The 22,716-nt window shown below is 40.3% G+C and overlaps 1 protein-coding gene across 3 annotated transcripts in view; it reads right to left on the bottom strand.

Moving 5' to 3' along the window:
* Positions 1-861: 861 nt before the first annotated feature.
* The window catches only part of IYD (iodotyrosine deiodinase), a 36,164-nt gene continuing 14,309 nt past the window's right edge, over positions 862-22,716 (bottom strand). Inside the window, exons 2-6 of one of the 3 annotated variants that reach the window (XM_054493054.1) lie at positions 17,314-17,505; positions 14,353-14,512; positions 12,603-12,759; positions 11,275-11,386; positions 8,700-8,782 (exon numbers count right to left, since the gene is read on the bottom strand). In XM_054493054.1, the coding sequence (XP_054349029.1) occupies positions 8,700-8,782; positions 11,275-11,386; positions 12,603-12,759; positions 14,353-14,512; positions 17,314-17,505 (704 nt within the window). The other 2 variants (XM_054493053.1, XM_054493055.1) reach the window with 2 other exon arrangements.

Below are 22,716 nucleotides of genomic sequence, written 5' to 3'. Positions count from 1 at the left end.
TGGGAAAGCTAAAATTTGACTTCTTTTTGACCCAGTAAGTCTACTCTTAGGTATATACCCTAGAGAAATTCTTAAACATTCCCACAGGACAAAGAATGAATGTAAAATAATTTAAATGACAACTCATAAGAAAATGAAAAATGTGCGATATGTTCGTACAACGGTATAGAGCAGTGAAAATGAATGACCTAGAGCTGCACATATCAACATGGACTATCTCACAAGCATAACTGAAAAATGTTGCAGAAAAAATATGTAAAGTTTAATGCCATCTGTGTAGAGTTAAAATGGACAAATATTAGATACTATTTAGTGGCAAGAGTATTTTTTACATGCATGGGCATTAATAAGACCAAATTAGATTAGTGCTTTCTTCTGCGGAGGGAGGAAAGAGGATGGAATTGGGGAGTAATACATAGGCGGTATTAACTGTATTGATAATGTTTTGTATCTTAACCTACGTTGTGGTTACATAGTTTTCATTATAATATTCTTAGGACTTTGTGTCTATATTTTAAATGTTGCCCTATAAAAATTTTAAAATTTATTAAATAATGATAAGTGCTCTGAAGAAAATAAACATCTGAAGTGATCGAGAGTGACTGGGGTTTGGTTGGGGGTACTGGAGATTGGGTGGTCAAGGAAAGTTTCTCAGCAGAGGTACTGGGTTGAGCTGAATCATGACTGACATGAAGGGAGCAGCCATAACAGTATCTAGGGGAGGAGCATTGCAGGTGGAGAGAACATCTAATGCCAAGGGTCGTGAATTGTAAAGGACCTACGATTTTACCCTCCTCACAAGATAGCAAGGTAGCCTGACTTAGTAGTGTGGATGCTGACAGAAGACACGAGACTACTGGGTCAGAGCAAGATATTTTATTATTCACAGCAGCAGGCAGCATGCTCTTCCTGTTCACACTGCTTCTCCTTGTTCCCCTCCCATGGTCAATATTCAGAGATAAAGTCAGTACAGCTTCCTCATGGATTTGGATGTGCAGGATAAGAGAATCACAGAAATTTAAGATGATGATATGGTTTGGCTATGTCCTCACCCAAATCTCATCTTGAATTGTAGTTCCCATAATCCCCACATGTCATGGGAGAGAACTGATGGGGGATAATTGAATAATGGGGGCAGTTTCCCCCATGTTATTCTCATGAGAGTGTGAGTTCTCATGAGATCTGATGCCTTTATAAGGGGTTTCCCCATTCACTCAGCTGTCATTCTTCTGCTTCCTGTCACCATGTGAAGAAGGGCATGTTTGCTTTTCTTTCTGACATGGTTGTAAGTTTCCTGAGGCCTCCCCAGCCATGCTGAACTGTGAATCAATTAAACCTCTTTCCTTTATAAATTACCCAGTCTCAGGTATTCTTTATTAGCAGTGTGAGAATGGACTAATACAGAAGATTTCTAGATTTGAGGCTCCATCCCAAAAAGTATGAATTGAGGGGCCAAGTAAGGGGTGGAAAGGACTCAAAAGTAGTGTTTTGAGCATTAAAAGGTTGTGGTGCCTACTGACATCTAAGTGGAGGGACAGAGAAAGCAGCTGGGAGTAAGAGTTTGGAGTTTCAGGGAAAGGTCAAGGCTGGAGGTCTAGACCAGGAAGGGCCTGGCAGATGGAAGGTGCTAACAGCCCTGGGACTGATGAGCTCACTTGAGAACACTTGCCATGTTTACCATACTCACCTGGTCAGCAGAATCACCTGGAACATGTTAAAAACACAGATTCCCATGTCCCTTTCAGATCTTGCATTCTAAAATTTTATGACTAGATTGAGATATATTTCTGCACACATTCAATATGTACTGAATATTTATTGAGCACCTATTATGTTTCAAGCACTGTGCTTGTTGTGATTGGTGAAGCTATAACAGCATCCTGTGGTTATGAAGAAAGACCAAGAGAACCACTGAGACTTTGGCACTAACGCCATTGATCCAATAGACCAGCATCTAATATCTACCTCCAGACTTCTCACTAGGAGGGAGAAATAATCCCTTATTTGTTTGGGTTATAGTGAGGTTTTTTTGTTTGTATTACTTCTGTCAAAAGCATTCTGACCTCATACACACATTTTATTATTCTATTTATAAAACTAGTAAACAAAGAAATAAAACAAATCTCTTTGGGGAAAGGGGGCTTTAATTAATGTTTGATTAACGGAAGCTGAATAAGCCAAACTCCCTTAAACCATCAGTCTCAGTTATAGGCTTTGTTTATTAAAATCTTTTAAACATTCTAAACTTCTTGTGTAATTTATCATATTTAATTTTCTATTTTAGCACTTCAAATCATTGATATGACAAGATTGTAACCAATTAAGACAAAACATTCTCATATATTTAAGCATCTCTTGTAAATCTAATACATTAAACATAGTAAATCTAGTCTAATACTGTTAATGAGCTAAGTTAAATATTCTTATACCTTTCAACTTCAAATCACAAACTTAAAATCAATTTCACATTTCAAATTGGAATCATAAGTTTTTAAAGATTCAAATCACTTAAGGAGCATACACAAGATTATTCCTAAACTTAACATGAAAGTATCAATATTATGGATTTGAATTATTGCATTATTTCCATAATGAATTCTATACATTCCCAGACTTGGAAAATCATTTACCCAACAAGGGAACAGATGTACTATTTACTATTGTCAAGGACTCCTGCCCACAATATGGTGGACAACTTAGATGAGCAGAGGTTGCTTAGGATCTCGGGTCATAAGACAGTACTCCAGCGCTGGGAGACAGTGCCCTGAGTGCCGTGGTTACTATGGGAACAGGAGGCTCCCAGTTTTCACCCTTCAGAGGGGTTTGATTTTAGAACCTTTATTCCAATTACCTCCTAAATATTATTTTTATTTTTAATTATTAGAGTAGAAGGAAGTTGGCGACTCCACCTAGGTTAGCTAACAACTTCCTCTATGATCTCATTGGCTTTTGCGTTTACTTGGCACTCTGCAGGCATTGCTAACATATTTCCATCCCGCTCTAAAGATATTTAAATGCCATTGAATTTAATCCTGAACATTTGACTCTGAGCCATGACTCTCAGGTCATGATAATAACATAAACCATTCCCCTGCCTCGTGACTTTTTAGGAATTTCCCAAATGGGATTATAGCCTCTCACATTTCATTAGAACTACTGTATTTAGCTTGGCAGGATCTCAGCTTTGGGGGCTGTTCTCCCTCGAGCCTGCCCCTGGATGTCCTGGACGTCATTCGCTGAGGCCACCCAGATAGGGAGCAGACCTGGCATCAGCCTTAGATGCGTCAGCCCATTCCCTCCACTACCCTGCTGGGAGTTCCTTACCACTCCCACCTCCAGTTCTCTGCTATTCACCCTCTCTAAAAGGTAGATAAACGCAGCGTTTTTTGAGTGTCCAGCCTTTTTTTGTGGGCTGAGTGGGGCAGGAGAATGGAGGCACAGTAGCAGCAGAGCTGGAGCCACATTTCTTCTGGACCGCTCATTACTTGTATATATGTGTGAATTGAAAACACGATGTTACCTTTGTTTCCATTTCACACAAATTATAACAGGGTACTCTGCTGATACCTAGCAAAATAAAATTATAGTTCTCATGCCTCTCTGGCATAATATCCACTGATAACTATGTGTTTTTCTTCCACTTACTGATATTCCTAAAAGATGCTTACAAAATGTTTTTTAAAATATCACATCAGTTTGAATACTCTTTGGGAACTCCAATATTTAGAAAAACTAGCCTGGGTGTGGTGGTGTGCACCTGTATCCCAGCTACCTGGGAGGCTAAGGTGGCAGGATCATTTGAGACCAGAAGATGGAGGCTGCAGTGAGCTATAATCACACCACCGCATTCTAGCCTGGGTGACACAGCAAGAATAAAGTAAATAGAGAAACCAATTGGTGGATCATCTTTGTAAGGTGAATCACCCCCAGTTTGTAAATTTGGCTTAAAATGGGGTGCACTTTGCTGGGGTTTGAGCAAATCTGCAATAACTATTTACCCCCAATTTCATGCATCAGAGAAGTCACTCTTCCTTTCATAGGGAGGAGCAAATAAGAAGAAATACTGAACTGTCCTCCAGTACTTCTTGATGGAAGTTTCCATTTTGTGGACAGAGGCAGGGATGTCTAGGAAGAAGTCAATCTTAGTTCCACTTTATGTATGTTTGTATCAATTTTCTTTGGCCCAAAGTGATACTCTATTTAAAGCTGTATCAGACAAATGTCAACCGATCTTAGTGTTTCAGAAGAAAATCTTTATGCCTTTCACTGTCCTATTCTGATTTCACCAGTTTCTTCAACTTTCCTTCTCCGCTCCTTTTCTTTTTTGTTATATCCAGTTTTATTTCCCAAAGTCAGAGTTGTGTGTTTTGGGGAAGAGACGTCCAGCACCTACACACATCCGGGCCTCCTTCCTTGCAGGTGCAGGGGGATGATAACATTGATGACACTGCTCCACCTCCTGTGAGGTCACATGACTAGTTCTAGCCAAAGGGCTATGAGACTGAGGAGGTCACTCCTTGACCAAGGTAGGATGGAATTGTTGGGGTGAGCTCTTCCAGTGTTTCCTCCCCCCCTGCTGCCTCTAGGAAGGAGGCAGCCATGACCTAGAAGGTGTATCCCACAGGATTACTGGGTTACCCCATGCAAGTAATTGTCTCGGAGGGTTACCAGGCCTGCAGAGGACTTTGCCTGCCCAATAAATGAACTTTTATCATGTCAAGTCACAAGCATTGCATTTGTTGATTGCCAATGCCCCGTGGTTCTCAAAATGTGGTACTTAATCACCAGCATCAGCAACACCTGGGAATATATTAGAACTGGCGCATTTGGGCACCACCCAGCCCTACTGAATCACACACCTTGAGGGTGCGGCCCAGCAATCTGTGCTTTAACAGACCACCAGATGAGTGATGCCAGCAAGTATGAGGACCATGGCTCTACCCTGTGCTGGCTGACACAACTTTCAGTTAAAAATTCCCTCTTGGCAAAGTGGAGTCTTCAGGTGAGTCCTATTAGTAAGACACAAACCGTTTTCAACTTTCTTAATTAAGTATACTTCCTCGCAGCGATGCAATCATTCCATTATTTTTTTGGTTTTATGGCCTCAAAACAGCAAGAGGATCTATAAGCCTCCCAGACCACTATTTCTAACTTTGAACACAGTTGTCACATGACTGCATTTAATGAACACATAAAAGAAGGTTAATAAGAGCTTGGGGCTGCAGAGAGAAGGAAGAAAATTATCTTTACTTTTCTAGACACCACTGATGGCTGGGGGGCTGTGCTGATTTGCCCGGATCATGATGCTGCAGCAGAAATTAGTGTGGGGTGTGCTTAGGGCAGAAGAAGTGTCTGGTGTTTCTGGTCCCTAGAAGACCCTCCATTCCAAGGGGCAGGCAGGCTGAAATGGATTTTACGTTCCTTCCAAGGGCTTCCTTCCTCTTCTTGATTACTCAGTCGGTTCCCTGCAAGCAATGTGAGCCTCTGGCCTTATTTCTCCTCCGATTCTCATTTCCATTCCTCAAACTATCCAACTGGGGGACATTCCAAAACAACCCAATGAAATAAGCATGATATCTGCACCTTCAGTAAATCGCTTAACCTAATGATGGACTTAGAGGGCATTTTTAGGCAAATTATTCATATGACTGAAAGAAATGCTTATTTTCATGTATTTCCATTCAGATTTGACTATGTTCAAACATAAATTTAAAATAAGAGTATAATGAGAACTGTACACGCTCCACCTAACATTTTACCATGTTAGTTCTCGCTCACACTCTCCGAACACACACATATACACACACCTTCTTTTTTCCTGGACTAAGTTGTCAATATGATGCTTCATCTCTCAGTACTTCAGCAGGCATCACTCACATCCCTAACAATATCACCTACCACCAGATCCACATTCAACATTCCCAGTTGTCTTTTATACCTATGAGATTTTTCCTAAACCAAAATCCAATCAAGGCTTACGCTTTGCCTTTGGTTGTTGGGTCTCTGGTTATCTGGAACAGAGCTCAGAATTTAACAGGCATGCAGATCACCTGGGGATCTCGTTAAAATGCAGATTTTGATCCTGGATGTCTAAGTGAGGCCTGAGAGTCTTTGATTCTAACAAGTGCCCAGGTGGTCCCAATGATTATATGGGCCCAGGACCACTCTTTGACTAGCAAGGACAGGACAGTCCCCCTCTTATTCTTCCCACAGTGACACTCGCTCCTTAAATAGTCCAGGCCTATTTCTTGTAGAACGATACACATTTTGGTTATTCCACCATGCCATTAACTTCTTTATCCTCTGTATTTACTGTAAACTGAAAGTTATGTGTAAGACTGATTAGTTTCCATTGACATCTTTGGAAGGAATACTTCATAATGCATCCCAACAGGAACACTTAATGTCAGTTATCCTACCATTAATGGTGTGCTAGGAGTTTGTCACTTGGTTAAGGTGATGGCCAGATGTTTGCATTATAATTTTTAAAATAAAAATTTAAAGAGTGTCTGCAAAGAGTGAGAACCACAGGGCAATGACAATCAATAACTCTGATGCTTCAGAAGTAAATAACCTGGCTGCATATCAGATTGAGAACATCAACTACACAGAGAAAAAAAATCTTTCAAGTTGGTCTATGATGGCGTAAGGCTGACTCCCTGCAGGCAAACTCCATCTGGCCCTGCAGCTGCCCCTGAGCCACAAGAGGGCTTCTCTGATGGGTGGGGAGTCCCTCACCCACCCATGTTACATTTGCTCACCTGAATCCCAAGCAGGGCTGCCTTGCGATGACAATGGTGTCTACCACAGTAAGGGCCCACACCATTTATGAATGTTAACCATGTACCGAGCAGCATGCCAAACCCTATAAAGTAAGTGCCATGGACGGAATGTTTGTGTACCCCACAATTCATATGTTGAAACCCTAACCCCCAATGTGACGGTATTAGGAGGGGGGCCTTTGGGAGGTGATGAGGTCATAAGGGTGGGGCCTCATGATGGGATTAGTGCCCTTATAAAAGGCATGCCAGAGGCTCTAACCCTCTTTCTACCGCATGAGGGCACAATGAGAAGTCAGCAGTGTGCAACCCAGATCAGGGTCCTCACCAGCACCTGACCATGCGGGCACCCCGACCTTGGACTTCCAGCCTCCAGAACTGTGAGAAACTAATTTTTGTTGTTTATCAGCCACGTACTCTATGGAAATTTTTTATAGAGAGGGTTTTCTCAAGGAAAATGAGGACAAGAAGAAGAAACGCACAGTGGAAGGGGATAAAGAGGTGAGTAGAGTCGCTTGATGAGAAATCATCCAAGCTGTAAGAGTTTGCATCTGTATATGACACCCCTGGAAGGACGACAGAAGGTGATGGGTGAAGACTACATCTGGCATTCCCAACCTGGCACCTGTGACTGACCCTATCAGTCCCAAACAGCTGTGCCATCATCTGGAGAATAGGGGTCAGTGTGTTTCGGGGGGTGGGGTAGAAGAGAAGGGAGACACTGGGGGTGCTATGTATGGTAAGCAGCTCTCTTTAAGAAAAAGAAAGCAAGCGCTGATTTGTAGTGGCTGTGATGTAAATTCTCCCACCATGGGCAATTTCAAGCTATGAATGTTTAATAACTGTCTTGCAAGATTCTTGAGTATTGAGCAGCTTCTATGAATTGCTACAAGTCAGATCTACCACACCACTAGGCAGTGCAACTGACCATTTACATGCCAGCCAGGCCCGTGTGACCCAAGGGTACCCTGTCCTGTTCTGTGAAGGTGACATTTTAGTAACTTTGTTTTTGTTTTTTTGAGTCAGGGTCTCGCTCTGTTGCCCAGGCTGGAGTGCAGTGATGGCATCTCAGCATCTCGGCTCACTGCAATCTCTACCTCCCGGGTTCAAGCAATTCTCTTGCCTCAGCCTCCTGAGTAGCTGGGATTACAAGTGCACGCCCAGCTAATTTTTTGTATTTTTAGTAGAGATGGGGTTTCACCATGTTGGCCAGGCTGGTCTCGAACTCTTGAGCTCAGGCAATCTGCCCACCTCGGCCTCCCAAAGTGCTAGGATTACAGGCATGAGCCACTGTGCCTGGCCATGTTTTAGTAACTTTGATGGTTACTTATTCAAAACTAGCAGAGTGTCCCTGAAGTTCGGTAAAAAAAAGTAGTTCTCAAAAAGTAGTGTCTAAAAGCCACCAGAAATCAAACAGCAGGAGACCATCTGATTAATCTAAATTTAAATTCGAATCATCATGTAGCTGAATTCTTGGGACTGTGGTAAATTTCTGATTGTCTCCTCTATGTGAGTTTTTTAAAAATAAAAGAAAAAAGCCAATAGTGATTTTCTAGAATAACTTTTAAAATGTAAAAACCAGGGCATGTTCTTTGTAAAGTGTTCATGCATTCCCAAAGTGGATAAGAAACAGGACTTATGGGACTGGAAGTGCCACAGAGTGTGGAGAGGCTTCTTGACACAGTGTGGCCACCCGAGAAGAGCAATGAGGGGACCTGACACCCGGAGAAACAGCAGCCAAGAGACCCGAGAGGAGCAGGCGAGAGGCGCAGGGAGAAGCAGGGGCGCTGTCTCCCTGCCACTCCCTTGGGGGGCCCTGCCTACACCATCACCATGATCTGGTCCAGAGGTTTGCGCTTGAGGTCAGGCACCATGGCCTCCTTGCTAGGGTACCCCACGGGGAGCAGCATCAGCAGCTTTTCATGTGCGGGGCGGCCCAGGAGCACCCTCAGTCGAGGGCCACAGTTGAGAGGAGTGGTAGTGACAGTCACCAGACCTGCATTCTAAAATAAGAGGATAAGAAATCATTTAAAAGTCAGCAGGCAGAATGACTGCTCTCCCTCTAACCTGGGGACCTTCTTGTCCTGATTATACCCGCTCTTCCTATCATTTCCTTGAAGTTGGGCAGCAAAGAGGCAGCCAGCTCAGGTAATGGTATCGTGAACCTCCCTGCACCCATCAGTCTCCCCACCCCCTCCCTTCTTTTAACCAAGCCATGGCAAGCTTCTGGAAGAAGAAAAATACTGTTATTTTTCATTGATGCTTAAGAAATAGGAATGGTTATTTTACAGAAAAATACTGTAGGAATCCAACTACAGTAGAGGAAAGGCAAAAACAACAGGGAGTTCCTTTTAAGCTAAGGGGTTGGTCTGTGTCCTGGTACAAGAACCAAATGATAAGAGAGTCCACCAAAGCAGTGTCCTAGCCCAAATGCAACATAATTTTCCTACTAAATATAAATATTTGGTTTTTTGTTCGTTTGTTTTTTGTTTTTGAGACAAAGTGTGGCTCTATCACCCGGGCTGGAGTGCAGTGGCATGATCTCGGCTCACTGTAACCTCTGCCTCCCGGGCTCAAGCCATCCTCCCACCTCAGCCTGCTAAGTAGCTGAGACTACAGGCATGCACCACCATGCCCGGCTATATTTTGTATTTATTTGTAGAGATGGGGTTTTGCCATATTGCCCAGGTTTGTCTCAAACTCCTGAGCTTAAGTGATCTGCCCGTCTCGGCCTTCCAAAGTGCTGGGATTACAAGTGTGAGCCACCATAACTGGCCAATTTTCCTGCTAAATATTCTTTCCTGAACTCCAGTGATCTGCCTGGAATCTATGATTTGTTATCAATAACTCTAATATTGGCATTTGAACCCATATATATTTATGAACCCATATATATATGAACCCATATATAGACACATGCACACATGCACATATATGAATCTAGAGTGACTCAATATAGTTTCTTGCTGAAGGTCTCTTATACAACATCATTATATACCTTGATTAACAAAGATTTCACAATACCTGAGAGACTGTTCTCAAGAATACATGCATCAAAAAACCTAACTGATTTCTTCTTTCTGTCATTAGCTCTACTTCATCATGGTGTTTCTTCTCCTTGATCATATCTTCACATAGTATTTGAACTTGAAATGGATACATCTTAATTTTTTTTTTTTTTTTTTGAGACGGAGTCTCGCTCTGTCGCCCAGGCTGGAGTGCAGTGGCGCGATCTCCGCTCACTGCAAGCTCTGCCTCCCAGGTTCACGCCATTCTCCTGCCTCAGCCTCCCAAGTAGCTGGGACTACAGGCGCCCGCCACCACGCCCTGCTCATTTTTTGTATTTTTAGTAGAGGTGGGGTTCCCCCATGTTAGCCAGGATGGTCTCGATCTCCTGACCTCGTGATCTGCCCGCCTCAGCCTCCCAAAGTGCTGGGATTAGAGGCGTGAGCCACCGCGCCTGGCCAAGTCTTAAACTTTTTTGAGAAAATATTTACACCTTAATTTGGTGTCATTTTATGTTTTGGTCCTTTTCAAGACACAGCTTTTACTCCATACTGAATTTTGTATGTCTCTAGCAGTAGAAACCCGCAAATACACAGACCATATTAAACAATTCCTCTTATTAATATTATTAATGTTAAGTTGACTTCTATTATTATTTTATCTTTCACTCTCTCGATGTGAGTACTTTGGTCTTATTATGGGTCAGGATTTTTTTAACTGGAATTCTCAGACCCCCAAAGGGCCAAGGATTGAATTTGGCAGGTCCATGAACTTGAATTTGAAAAAAAAAAAAAAAGTTTTTATATTCACTAACATCTAACTGAAATTTAGCAGTTTCTTCCTTTATAAATGTAGGCAGCAAACCACAATAGTGTTAACAATATCTATGACTTTATCACCAATGAAATCCACAGTTATTTTCATATCATTTTACAGTTGTTATAGATATTTTAAAATATCATTACATTCATCACTACTTTAAAATTGTAGAGCTACTGCTAGCTCGTGGTATTTAATATATTAATAAAGTTTTGTACATTTTGTTCTAAACAACCACCACGGCAAGTTCCTATGACTATAGAGCCAACCATGGAAGCAGAGCATCCCCACCCAGTGAAATGCTGATGCCTGTTGATAGGGGACTCAGTGGCCAAGGGGTACCCTATCAACCTCTTTCCAAGCCTCCAAATAACAAACATCTAAGTAAAAGCAATGAGTAGCTTCCAGACACTTCCCCCCCTGCCCCTCTCCAGCTTTTGCAATCAGATCCCCACCTCTAAACCTGACCGGGAAGTTCTGGAAGCTGCCTCTACAAGACATGCATGGCGCACTTATTGGACCCAGTCACCATACTGGAGATGGGGGCTTCATGGAGATTTTTCTTTCCTGCATCACTAATCATAACCTACTCTCGGGATTATGCCTTATGAAAGCTAGGGGGCAGCAAACTCAATGGCAAAGTGAAAAAGACTGCCTGCTGCAGAGGTGCCTGGGCGGCCTTGTGAGCTGAGCTTGCTGCAGGCTTCACTGCTTCTTCCAGGACCCTCAATCAAGTGGCGGTGCCCTGCAGTCTGATGCCGCATGGTGATTCCATTATTTACCTGCTTACAGACTCAGGAAGGAAATCAATGCCAGCTCCTTCAGGATAATTTTTCCAATAACCTAAAACACATTTCAATGACTGCATTTTGGGAGGTGTTATTCAACATACATGTTTTTCTTTGAGATAGTGAAGAAGCTCTTTTTTTTTTTTTTTTTTTTGGAATCCATTGTCTCTCAAAAGCATGGTTACTTGCTCTTATAATGTTGTTTTCTACATTTATTTTATGGGTTTACCATCTCTCTCTATCCCCTACCCAGCCCCCAGTCTCTGCTAGAATATACAGTTCATCAGACAACTATCCCCAGTGGCTCCCAGGAACTGCCACATAGAAGGAGCTCAGGGGCCGGGCATGGTGGCTTACGCCTGTAATCCCAGTACTTCGGGAGGCTGAGAAGAGTGAATCACTTGAGCTCAGGAGTTGAGACTAGCCTAGGCAATATGGCAAAACCCCATCTATATAAAAAATGCAAAAATTAGCCAGGCATGGTGGTGCATGCCTATAGTCCCAGCTATTTAGGAGGCTGAGGTGGGAGGATCACTTAAGCCCAGGGGGTCAAGGCTGCGGTGAGCTGTGATGGTGCCACTGCACTCCAGCCTGAGTGACAGAATGAGACCCTGTCTCAAAACAAAACAAAAAGGAGCTCAGAAAATATTTGTGGAGTGAATGCATTGTTGAGTGAATGCATGAATAGTTTGAAAACTATACAGCAATCCTGCTCCATTTCATGTTAGCATTGCTCTGGTTCCTATGCAGATGGAATTCTTGAAAAGCACATGACCATCTTCCTAACGCCACGCAATGCAAACTTCTCAGAAAAGGGGCTCTATGAAGAGCCCTTCTCATGGCTTTTTAGTCATTCCATCATCTCTGAGAGCAACAGTGAACGTATCCAGGGAGTTAGCCTCTGTGACTTTTAGGCTCCAAAGTTCTTCATGTGTGTCTGCCAAAACCCTTGAAACTTCATGTTGTTACAGATGACTGCAAACACAACACCAATTTTTCTAACCTTGAAATGATGTTATAAGTGAATTCCCAGCTTGTTGAACCATCACACTCACCAATCCAGGTTTCCAGAGTCAGTTTTCACATCAGAGTTAACCTCACTTAGGAATTCTACTTTAGATAAAAAAAAAATTTCCAAATGTCCCTGAATTGAAAACTCAGCTGAAATGTTCTAATAAGGCCACCCTGTAACCTTGATGTCTCAACATACCTGCAGGGCAGCTAGCAGGATGCCACAAGCGATGGAAACACTGATCTCATTGTAGTAGTGGACTTTTTTCTTGCCATTTGCAGCAAAACCATGTACTTGTTTGAAAATAAGAATCAAAATAGGTGCAGTATCCAAGTACTCTTTAATCCAATTGGTTCTGTGAAGAGAAAAGAGATTCAGGATAATATTTGCCCATATTTTTTGTTCTCTTTTACTACCTTAGCTTCTTTATGATAAAAATAAAAACATATTTACTCATCTTTTATATTTAAATTGAAAAGCTGCAGAATTTTTGTTTTTGTCTCATTCCACTTTTTCTGACCAGGATCATTCAATTTCATAAACATGTCTTAATAAGTGCCTAGTATGGCAAGACATATGAAATGCTGAAAGATACAAGGGCAGGTCCTATTACCCAGCATGCACTGGGTCAAAATTCAGCAAGGGAGAAGGCAAGGATGGCAGTGAGGTTTAGCCAAAATCACAGGTGGGCAGATGGCAATGCTGTTCACCCAGTGATAGGAAAAAAGAAGGGAACTTCTGTGGGAGAGGGAGATCATTCATGTGAGGTATAAATGCAGAGCTGAATTTTTGTTCTCCAGCTCAGAATATCTTTCTTGATTTCATTACCCTGGCCCACACATTTTGGCAGAAGTTTTATTCTAGCACAGATAATCAAAGGACAGAGAGTCATATAATCCCATATTGGGATTTTACCTTAGGATATCTTATATCATTCATTAGCAAGAGACAATCACCATTCATTTCATTTCTAGCCTGGTTATGCTTCCTTGTTCCAAAGCACACAAAACTCACTTGTGTATTTCTCCATGGTTCCTCTTACTCTGTGAACATCTGTATCTTACACTTTCAAAGCTACTTAACCATACTTCAACCAGCTTAGTCACATTTGACCATTATCATTTCTTTTCTCCCTACAAAGAGGGAAAATGGTAATGCTTTAGAAGATCTGCACTGGAGCTGGACTGTCTTGGCCACTGGGCAAGCTACTTGGCCTCCCCTGGAGCTGTTACGTCCTCTATAAAATATAATCTTGTGTACCCACCCCCTATGGTTATTGCAAGGGTGAAAATAGTTAAAATACATAAAGTGGCTTAAAGCCAAGCATCAGAATTTTAAATCATGGAAATATCAACACAGAGGAGCCACTTGTAACCCACTTTCCTGACTCACTCGATGAACCAACACTCTCCATTTCCTCCATAGAGCACGCGGACTGTGCCTTCAGTGCCTGGAGCAGACCCCGAGGGCTGCATTTGTTGAGGGACCACAGAGAAACTACTTACACTGAATTCCCCTCCACTTCTTTCCTGGAGTTGAGGCAGCCAAAAAGTTACTGAGGCCTCACAGATAACTACACTTGTGTTAAACCTGTCCTAAAACTAAAACCTGCTTAGTAAAATCATTTGGAATACCTGATCACTTTAGCAAAATGTAATTTGCTTCATGCAAGATCTTGAGAAGAATTTCACCATTTTATGTTCCAGATGAGTGAAAAGTGAAGTAATTCCTCAGTTATTTACTAAGCAAATAATTGTGTCAGAGCCTATTTACCAAACGGTCACATGGCAATACAGGAGTGAGCCCTGACTTAACTTCCGTAATTCCTCCAAGAGGCAGAATAGAATCAAGCTTGTTCACGCTTACAACAAAGCCAGGACATGGTGGTGGTGGTGATTTTATTTTAAGAGGCCAAGGCAAACATCCCTAGTTCCACCACTGTTTGTACCTCAGTTTCTTGAGGTCTGTGACCCAGCGATGTCCCATCCTTTTCATGTAGTTGATCTCCTCTTCCTCCTCAATGATCTTTCGAATCTTGTGCTTCACGTCTGGGTCCTTCACAACCACGAAGGTCCAGGGCTCTGTATGAGCCCCACTTGGGGCTGTTCCTGTCACCCATTCCATTAAAATCAGAAATTAAAACTGCAGGAAAGTGTGAGACTGCTAATTAAGGAGAGGCTCATCCCTGTAGTCCAAGCACTTTGGGAAGCTGGAGCTGGAGGATCAAACAAAATTTTGCAGATTTTTTTTTTTTTTTTAAACTAGCAGGGTGTGCTGGTGTGTGCCTGTAGTCCCAGCTGCTTGGGAGGTAGAGGTGGGAGGCTTGCTTGAGTTCGGGAGGCAGTGAGCCATGATTGCACCACTGCACTCTAGCCTGGCAACAGAGTGACATCCTGTCTCTTAAAAAAACATTTTTTTTTAAGGATAAATGTAGTAATTCATACTTGACCAGGGGCAGTGGCCCATGCCTGTAATCCCAGCACTTTGGGAGGCGGAGGTGGGTGGATCACCTGAGGTCAGGAGTTCAAAACCAGCCTGGCCAACATGGTGAAACCCTGTCTCTACTAAAAATAGAAAAATTAGCCAGGTGTGGTGGTGGGCACCTGTAATCCCAGCTTCTTGGGAGGCTGAGACAGGAGAATCGTTTGAACCTTGCAGGCGGAGGTTGCAGTGAGCTAAGATGGTGCCACTGCACTCCAGCCTGGGTGACAAGAATGAAACTCTGTCTCAAAAAAAAATAAAAATAAAAATAATTCATACTTGCTCAAAATGAAGTTAGATAATCTGAAAAACAAATGCCTGGCAGTGAACCCTGTCATGCTGCTGCCAAGTTTGTTTTGTTCAGCGTCAGGCCAACTGATCAATGATCAAGCTGTGTAGTTTCAGGGTTGTGGGAACACACCTCTGCTTCTCTAATTACGTGGGAGAAAATGTCTCCAAGTAACTGCACCATGCCTACTAAGGAAAGAAACTCAGGGGAAATTTTGACAGCCAAAATTCTCTAGACTGTCATTTGTTTTGGTATTCTTGAAAAAGAATGAAGTTGTGAAGGTTATTGAAGAAGGCAAAATGTACATGGTAAGATGGTTTTAAAAACACTTTTCAAATGGCAACTTAGCTATACAGTGTTTGGTCCCTGTATCAAAGCTATGAGTGTGGCACTGTGAGGTTTGTCCTTGGGGACACACAACAGTTGGGGAATTCTTTTTTTTTTGATGGTGTCTCACTCTGTCACCAGGCTGGAGTGCAGTGTCACAATCTCGGCTCAGTGCAACTTCTGCCTCCCGGGTTCAAGCGATTCTCCTGCCTCAGCCTCCCGAGTAGCTGGGACTACAGGCACCCACCACCACATCCAGCTAATTTTTGTATTTTTAGTAGAGACAGGGTTTCACCATTTTGGCCAGGATGGTTTTGATCTCTTGACCTCGTGATCTGCTTGCCTCGGCCTCCCAAGGTGCTGAGATTACAGGTGTGAACCACCACGCCAGGCCCAGTTGGAGAACTCTTAGACATGGGTACTCAATACGCACGGCCATGTGTCATTCTACTCCCGGGGGGGACTTCGGGAACTCTCAGCCCACACCTTGATCAGTTCTAGTGTCCCAGGGCAAAGCTTCACAGTGCACCACCTTTGTCCAAGGAGCCTCAATTCCTGTGGGATTCCGGTGAGAATAGGAGCCAGCTTCTGATCTGGGTGTCGTCCCTCAGCCCTAGAGATGGTCCACTGTTCCCAATGGGTGACCACCGTGACTCACGGGTGGGATATTTCAGAAGCAACTGTTCCTTCCTTCCCATTGGATAGTTTAATGGAATAAGCTCCACCTATGGAGGGAGGAAGGGCTGCAGACTCTTGGTGGGGTTCTTGCTTGCCACACACCACTCCCAACACTAAAAGTCACAGCTGGCTTGGGAAATGCAAGTCAAAAGCTAAACATGAGGCCCAAATTTCTGCACAGAGTGATTCCAGTTAACTTTGTACCCATTTTATTTGTTTACTAAATATTTATGTCTCTAAACATAAGAAATAAATTTTTTCCCTAATGTTTTTAGTTGTGTCAAATTTACCTTAACAGCATATGTGTACATACACATATACAAATACAGATACAGATAAAGGCTAAATTTAGTAACTGCTGTTAGTTAGGCTAAGGACTCAACAATCTAATGTATTTGTATTCCTAACTGAAGTAAAGTATTTTATTCTTGCTTCCTTTCACATTGGACAATAGATTAATAATGGGCATGTGATAATTTTTGCAAATAAACTTAAATATGGTTTATGTAAGAATAAGACTCCAATCACAGGAGATTCTCAAGTAGGGAGATTTCTCTTATTTCTCCTCCCCATTTTCTGTAGCTCTCATTTTTTTTTCCTCAGTGGAAATATTAATTTACATTAAAAATGGGTTTTTTCTTGCTTTGGTTTACTTTGCAAACTTACATAAGTAAACTTTGTTAGTTAATGAGAATACTGTACTACAGCATCACGGTGTGTAATATAAGAAATTTGCTTCCAAAAAAAAACAAATATAACTGTGAGTATGTGAGTGTGTGTATGTCTGGTGTGTTTTAAGTGGGGGGGAAAGAAAGAAGCTGTATCTCCTCCAATATATTAATATAATGATGTGATCAGAAATCTTGGTTTTTAATTAAAAGATCATGAGCTGAATAATTTCAGAAGTTTCGAACTATTGTCACATCTGCTTCCAAGAAGCTTGTAATAGTCAAAATGTGGAAAGTAGAAGTCATCGTGTTTCTGGCAGTCACTCAGCATTTGGGTAAGACTTTATAGATAAACATATCACTCTAGGCTTTATTTGCTATGTTTAAACTTTGACATTTTTCCATTGTTGGAGTCACACCGGTAAGGTGACTAACATTTCCAAAGACGCCATCTGCAATTACAAACCTGCTGTTCTGATGACATTATCAATGACTTCCATTGGGACTTGCTCATTACTTATGAACCTGACTGACCGTCTCTTATTGAGAAGCTCATAAAATTCCCGAGACCTCTTAACCATTTCCTTCTCAGGATAGTGGGTATGAGAGAAGGGGATGTGTTCAACGTTTTCTTCTGATTCTTGCCATTCATCAGCATCTGCAAATAAGAACAAGAAAGGTAACAAACTAAATGATCTCTTGGTCATAAGGTGACCACTGGAGAGAAGAAGATAAAGTGCTCAAATGTGTAAAGTTATGAACTCAAAAAAATACTATAAAATAAAAAAAGAATAGATTTACAGAATCCTTACCATTGATCTTGACTATCCTTAAAACTCCAGCTGGGTGCAATGGCCCACACGTGTATTCCCAGCTGCTCTGGAGACTGAGGTGAGAGGATCACTTGAGCCCAGGAGTTCAAGGCTGTGGTGAGCTATCATCACACCACTGCACTCTAGCCTGGGCAACGAAGAGAGACCCAATCTCTTTTTTAAAAAAGGAAGAAAAGTCCAGGCATGGTGGCTTATGCCTGTAATCCCAGCACTTTGGGAGGCCAAGGCGGGAGGATCACTTGAGGTTGGGAGTTCAAGACCAGCCTGGTCAACATGGTGAAACCCCATCTCTACTAAAAATGCAAAAATTAGCCAGGTGTTGTAGTGCACACCTGTAATCCTAACTACTTGGGAGGCTGAGGCATGAGAATCGCTTGAACCTGGGAGGCAGAGGTTGCAGTGAGTCGAGACTGCACCACTGTACTCCAGCCTGGGTAACAGAGTGAGACTCCGTCAAAAAAAAAAGAAGGTGGAAGGAAGGAAGGAAGGAAGGAAGGAAGGAAGGGAAGAAAGAAAGAAAGAGAAAGAAGCAAAAACTCCAGACTAATTATAAATCAAGAAAAAGAAAAATTTTACCAAAAAAAGATGAGGAATTCAAATTTCTGTTAATGATGGACTAGGTTATTTGAAACAATCTCCCATCAGCTGAAAACCACTCAGATCTCTAAATAAGTATTTTTCAAAGTCTTTTTTAAAAATCATTGAGCCTGCAACGTAGCAAGAAATTTGCAGGCCAAAGTGAAGAGAAAATATGAACTCACACAGGTAAATAAGTGCAGAAGGTACATTTTTTTCCCTACTGTATTTGCCAATCCCTACACATTTGAATTCCATTTTTATACCTTCAGGGATTAAGGGTGACAGATATCAAAGCCCAGGCCCACACGGAATGTGAAGTCTAATAAGCTAGGACCCCAAAACTACATCCTTAGGGTAAGTATCAGTCATAAATAAATTATTCCTCAACGGTTTATATCAGTTTGATGAGTCTTACCTCAAACTTGAACTTGGAATAAACTTGTCTTGCCTGAAAGTACCCCAGTTGTCTAGCAGAAGCAAATGCCAATATACAAATAATTTTAAATATAATCATCAGCAACCCACCAAATGCAATCAGGCACATAAAGAAGAAAACATCTTGGACAAGAACAGCAGAATCAATTTAAGAAAAAAAAAAAAGTCAGATGCCCAAAGACTCCAAATATTGGAATTATCAGACCCAGATTAATGCTCTAATTCTCTAATACTATGATTACTGTATTTAGAGAAAAAAGACAAGCTTATATAAATCTGTAGGGTACAGGAAAGAATAAAAGGAAAAAAATTAAAAAGAAGAAAAAATAAAAACAACAGAAAAACATAGAATAAAAGCTAATGTAAACAATCTGAAAAAATAGAGAACTTCTGGAATTGAAAAATAATAGAATTAAGAACTTAAAAGGATGGTTGACTAGCAGGTTAGACTAGCTACAGAAAAATTAATGAACTGGGAGATAAGTCAGAAGAAAACATTTAGAATGGGGCAAGGAGAGACAAAAAGATAGAAAATATAGAGGAAAGGGCAAGAAAAAATAGAGCAGAGTGAAGAGTGAGAATGTCTAATATACATTTGATCATTTGATTCAAAGAGTATCTGGTGGAGGCAATATTTGAAAAGATAGCATCTGAGATTTTTGCAGAACTCATGAAAAGTACCAGATCTACAGATTCAAGAGGGCTGGTAAATTCTTTTATTTATTTATTTTTTTTTACAAGAACTTTTTCCTTTCTCTTCTTTTAAAATTAGAAATGGGGTCTTGCTATGTTGCCCAGGCTGGACTCAAACTGCTGGCCTCAAGGGATCCTCCAGCTTCAGCCTCCTGAGTAGCTGGGAGTACAGGTGTACACCATTGCACTTGACTATTTTTAATGACATTAAACACAGCTGCTACAATGGGAAAAATGTGATTATAAAGAAGGTGCCAAACTTCAGTTTCATAATTGATCCTGACAACAATAAAAGTAAATCAGGGGCTGCGTTAGATGCAAAACTACAAGTTATTTCAGGCTGCTTGCCTACAGGTAAGCTATGTAAATGGCACATTTTTACTCTGAGGCCTAGTAAATTCAAAGAGTTATTTTTAAAAACTATAGTTTTTCCAATAAAATATAAAAATATTGAAAGCAACTAGAGAGAAAAAAAGTTACCTCGGGAAGAACACAGAAATAACTGAATTTCTAACCATGGCAAGAATAGTTGCATTGAATAGAAATGAACTAAATGTTCCTGATAAAGGCCAATGATTATTTTAAGTCCAAGTATGTTGTTTATAAGTGATACACCTAAAACATAAGCATATAGAAACATTGAAAGTCATACCATGTATCACATAACTACACTAGTTGAAAAAAAAATTAAGGCCAAAAGCATTATTGATAATAAAAAGGGTCAGTTTATAATAATACAATTTAATTTACTGGGAAAACATAATTTTAAATATGTATGCAATTATATTACATGACCTCAAGACAGACTTTTAAGAAGAAATGTAAAAATCCACAACACAGTGAAAGATCTTAATGCATCTCTCTTGGTAATGATAGAATAAGCAGAAGAAAAAAATCAGTAAGGATACAGAAGATTTTCACAAGGTAATTGACAAAGATAACCAAATAGGCTTACATAGGACACTGCACCAAACAACTACAGAACACATTTTTTTTAAGCAGACTTATTGGACCAAAAAATAACTCTCAACATATTTTAATGGCCCAATAGATAATGATCTCTGACTGTAATGCAATTAAACTAGTAACAAAAAGATAACTAAAAAAAACAAACAAAATACCTTAATGAAAATTAGAAAATATTTCAAAATTAAAATATGAAATTATTACATATTGAAAAGTCTATGCAATAACATTAACATATTATATTTAGAGGGAGATTCCAAGCCTTACATACATACATTAGATAGGAACAAACTCTAAAAATTAATGAATTAAAAATCAATTTCAAGAAGTTAGAAAAAATAACCAAATAAAACTAAAGATAGTAGAAAAAGTAAATATTAAATATGACATATTAAGGAAAACAACAACAAACATCCAATAGGGAGAAACATCAAAACCAAAGCTAGTTCTCTGCAGAAACTGATTAAATTGGCAATCCTCTGGCAAGATTGATCAAGAAAAAGAGAAAGTACAAGTAACAAAATCAGGAATGAAAAACGAGGCATCACTACAGATGTTACCGTCATTTAACGAATAGTATGAGAATATTTATTATACCAATATGTTAGAAAATTTATATAAAATAGACAAATTTCTTAAAAATATAACCTGCCAAAACTAACTTCAAAATAGAAAAACTGAAAAGTCTGCTGACTATTCAATAAGCTGAATTAGTAAGCAAAGATTTTCCTAAAAGAGAAAGCAACTCTAGGTCCAGATACAATAGAAAAAGAGTAAACACCCTCCAACTCATTTTATGGAATGACCACAACCTTGATACCAAACATAAGTAGGGCATTAAGAGAACAAAAAACTACAGGCTCAACTTCCTTACAAACATGGTACAAAAATCCTAAACAAAATATTAATAACAGAATTCGGCAATTTATAAAAAAAATACATCTTGGCCAAGTTGGAATTGTCCCAGGAATACGAGGTTAATTTAACATTAGAAAAACAATCTTTTTTTTGTCACATTAAAAAGCTGAAGAACGTAAACCACAAAAATCATTACAATGCAGAAAAGGTGTTTAATAAAACTTGACATTTATCTCTTGGTAAATTTGGAGAAAGGAACTTTCTTAATCTGATAGTCTAACTATGGGGGGAAAAACCCCACCACATCCAGCTATGGTAATGATGAATCTTTGAAACCCTTCCATCAGAGATTGAGAACAAATAGGATTGTTCTCACCACAATTCTAAATATGAAAGATTAATTTTTAAAGCTTTTAGAAGAGAATGTAAGAGAATGTCTTCACGACCTTGGAGTGGAGAAGGATTTCTTAAACAAGACACAAAAAAATTAAACATAAGAAAAGAACTGTTACATTTAATTACATAAAATTTCTCATTATGTCTGCCTGCTTCTGCCACTTCTTCTGTTTTCCCCATTACCCTCCTGTTCAGAAAGTTCTGCAAGCTCATTATCAGTAGTTCAAGATCTTAGAGAAGATGAAGATGCAACAGAAGGGTCAATCACTGAAGCTAAAAATGATAAAACTGAGGAGAAAGAAAATGAGCCCACAGATATGGCAGAAGATAAGAAGGATGATGTGTCTAGTGCACTAAAAGCTTCAGCAAGGGCAGACCCAGTTATGTTTTTGTAGAAGAAGATTTTCCAATAAATAACATTGTGAAGTTCAAGATAGTCTCTACAAACAAGGGTTCTGAAGACTGTATTGTCAAATTCCCAGATACTACATTCCAATATTCTCAAAATTGTTCGTTATATATCCAAAATTTCACAGCTTTTCTGAATACCATTTCTTCATTTCACTTAAGCTCATGAAAAGACATAGTTCTGAACTACAAAGAGTTCAACAGAAAAAAATTCTAAGATGCTGTCTTCAAACAGTTAAAATTATTGAGGGGAAAATGTTTGGATGGCAAAAAAAATAATAATAATAGATATTCCTTGCTTGTCTTAGGCTGGTCTTGGGCTTCCGGTTGTTGCTGAGTTTTATCAATTCCTAGAACGTAGGAGGCAAATATACCAAAATGAGGCCAGTACAGAAAGTAAAACTCAGTATATCAAATCAGAATGAATTGCTATGAGTTGGAATTTTTTCAGTGAAATTTGAATCGCATAAAGAAAGCTTCACTGAGAAGGCTGCCCATGGAGTAAACACTGAAAATATTGTTGGAATCTAGTGAGTAGATGGTTCTTTTACACAATAATTCAGTCTTTAACAAACCTGCCCTAATATTTTTCAGCCTGATGGGAATGGGTGCAGAGAAGCCGTAACACACAGAAAGCAACTCCTACTTAGATAAGAACAGATCATCAGTCTGCTGCGATATTGCTGAAAATGCTCAGCACT

Source organism: Pongo pygmaeus, chromosome 5, assembly GCF_028885625.2.
Source record: "Pongo pygmaeus isolate AG05252 chromosome 5, NHGRI_mPonPyg2-v2.0_pri, whole genome shotgun sequence".
NCBI classification, from domain to species: domain Eukaryota; kingdom Metazoa; phylum Chordata; class Mammalia; order Primates; family Hominidae; genus Pongo; species Pongo pygmaeus.
Note: the sequence above shows the minus strand (reverse complement) of the source record. Positions and strands in the feature narration are given on the sequence as shown.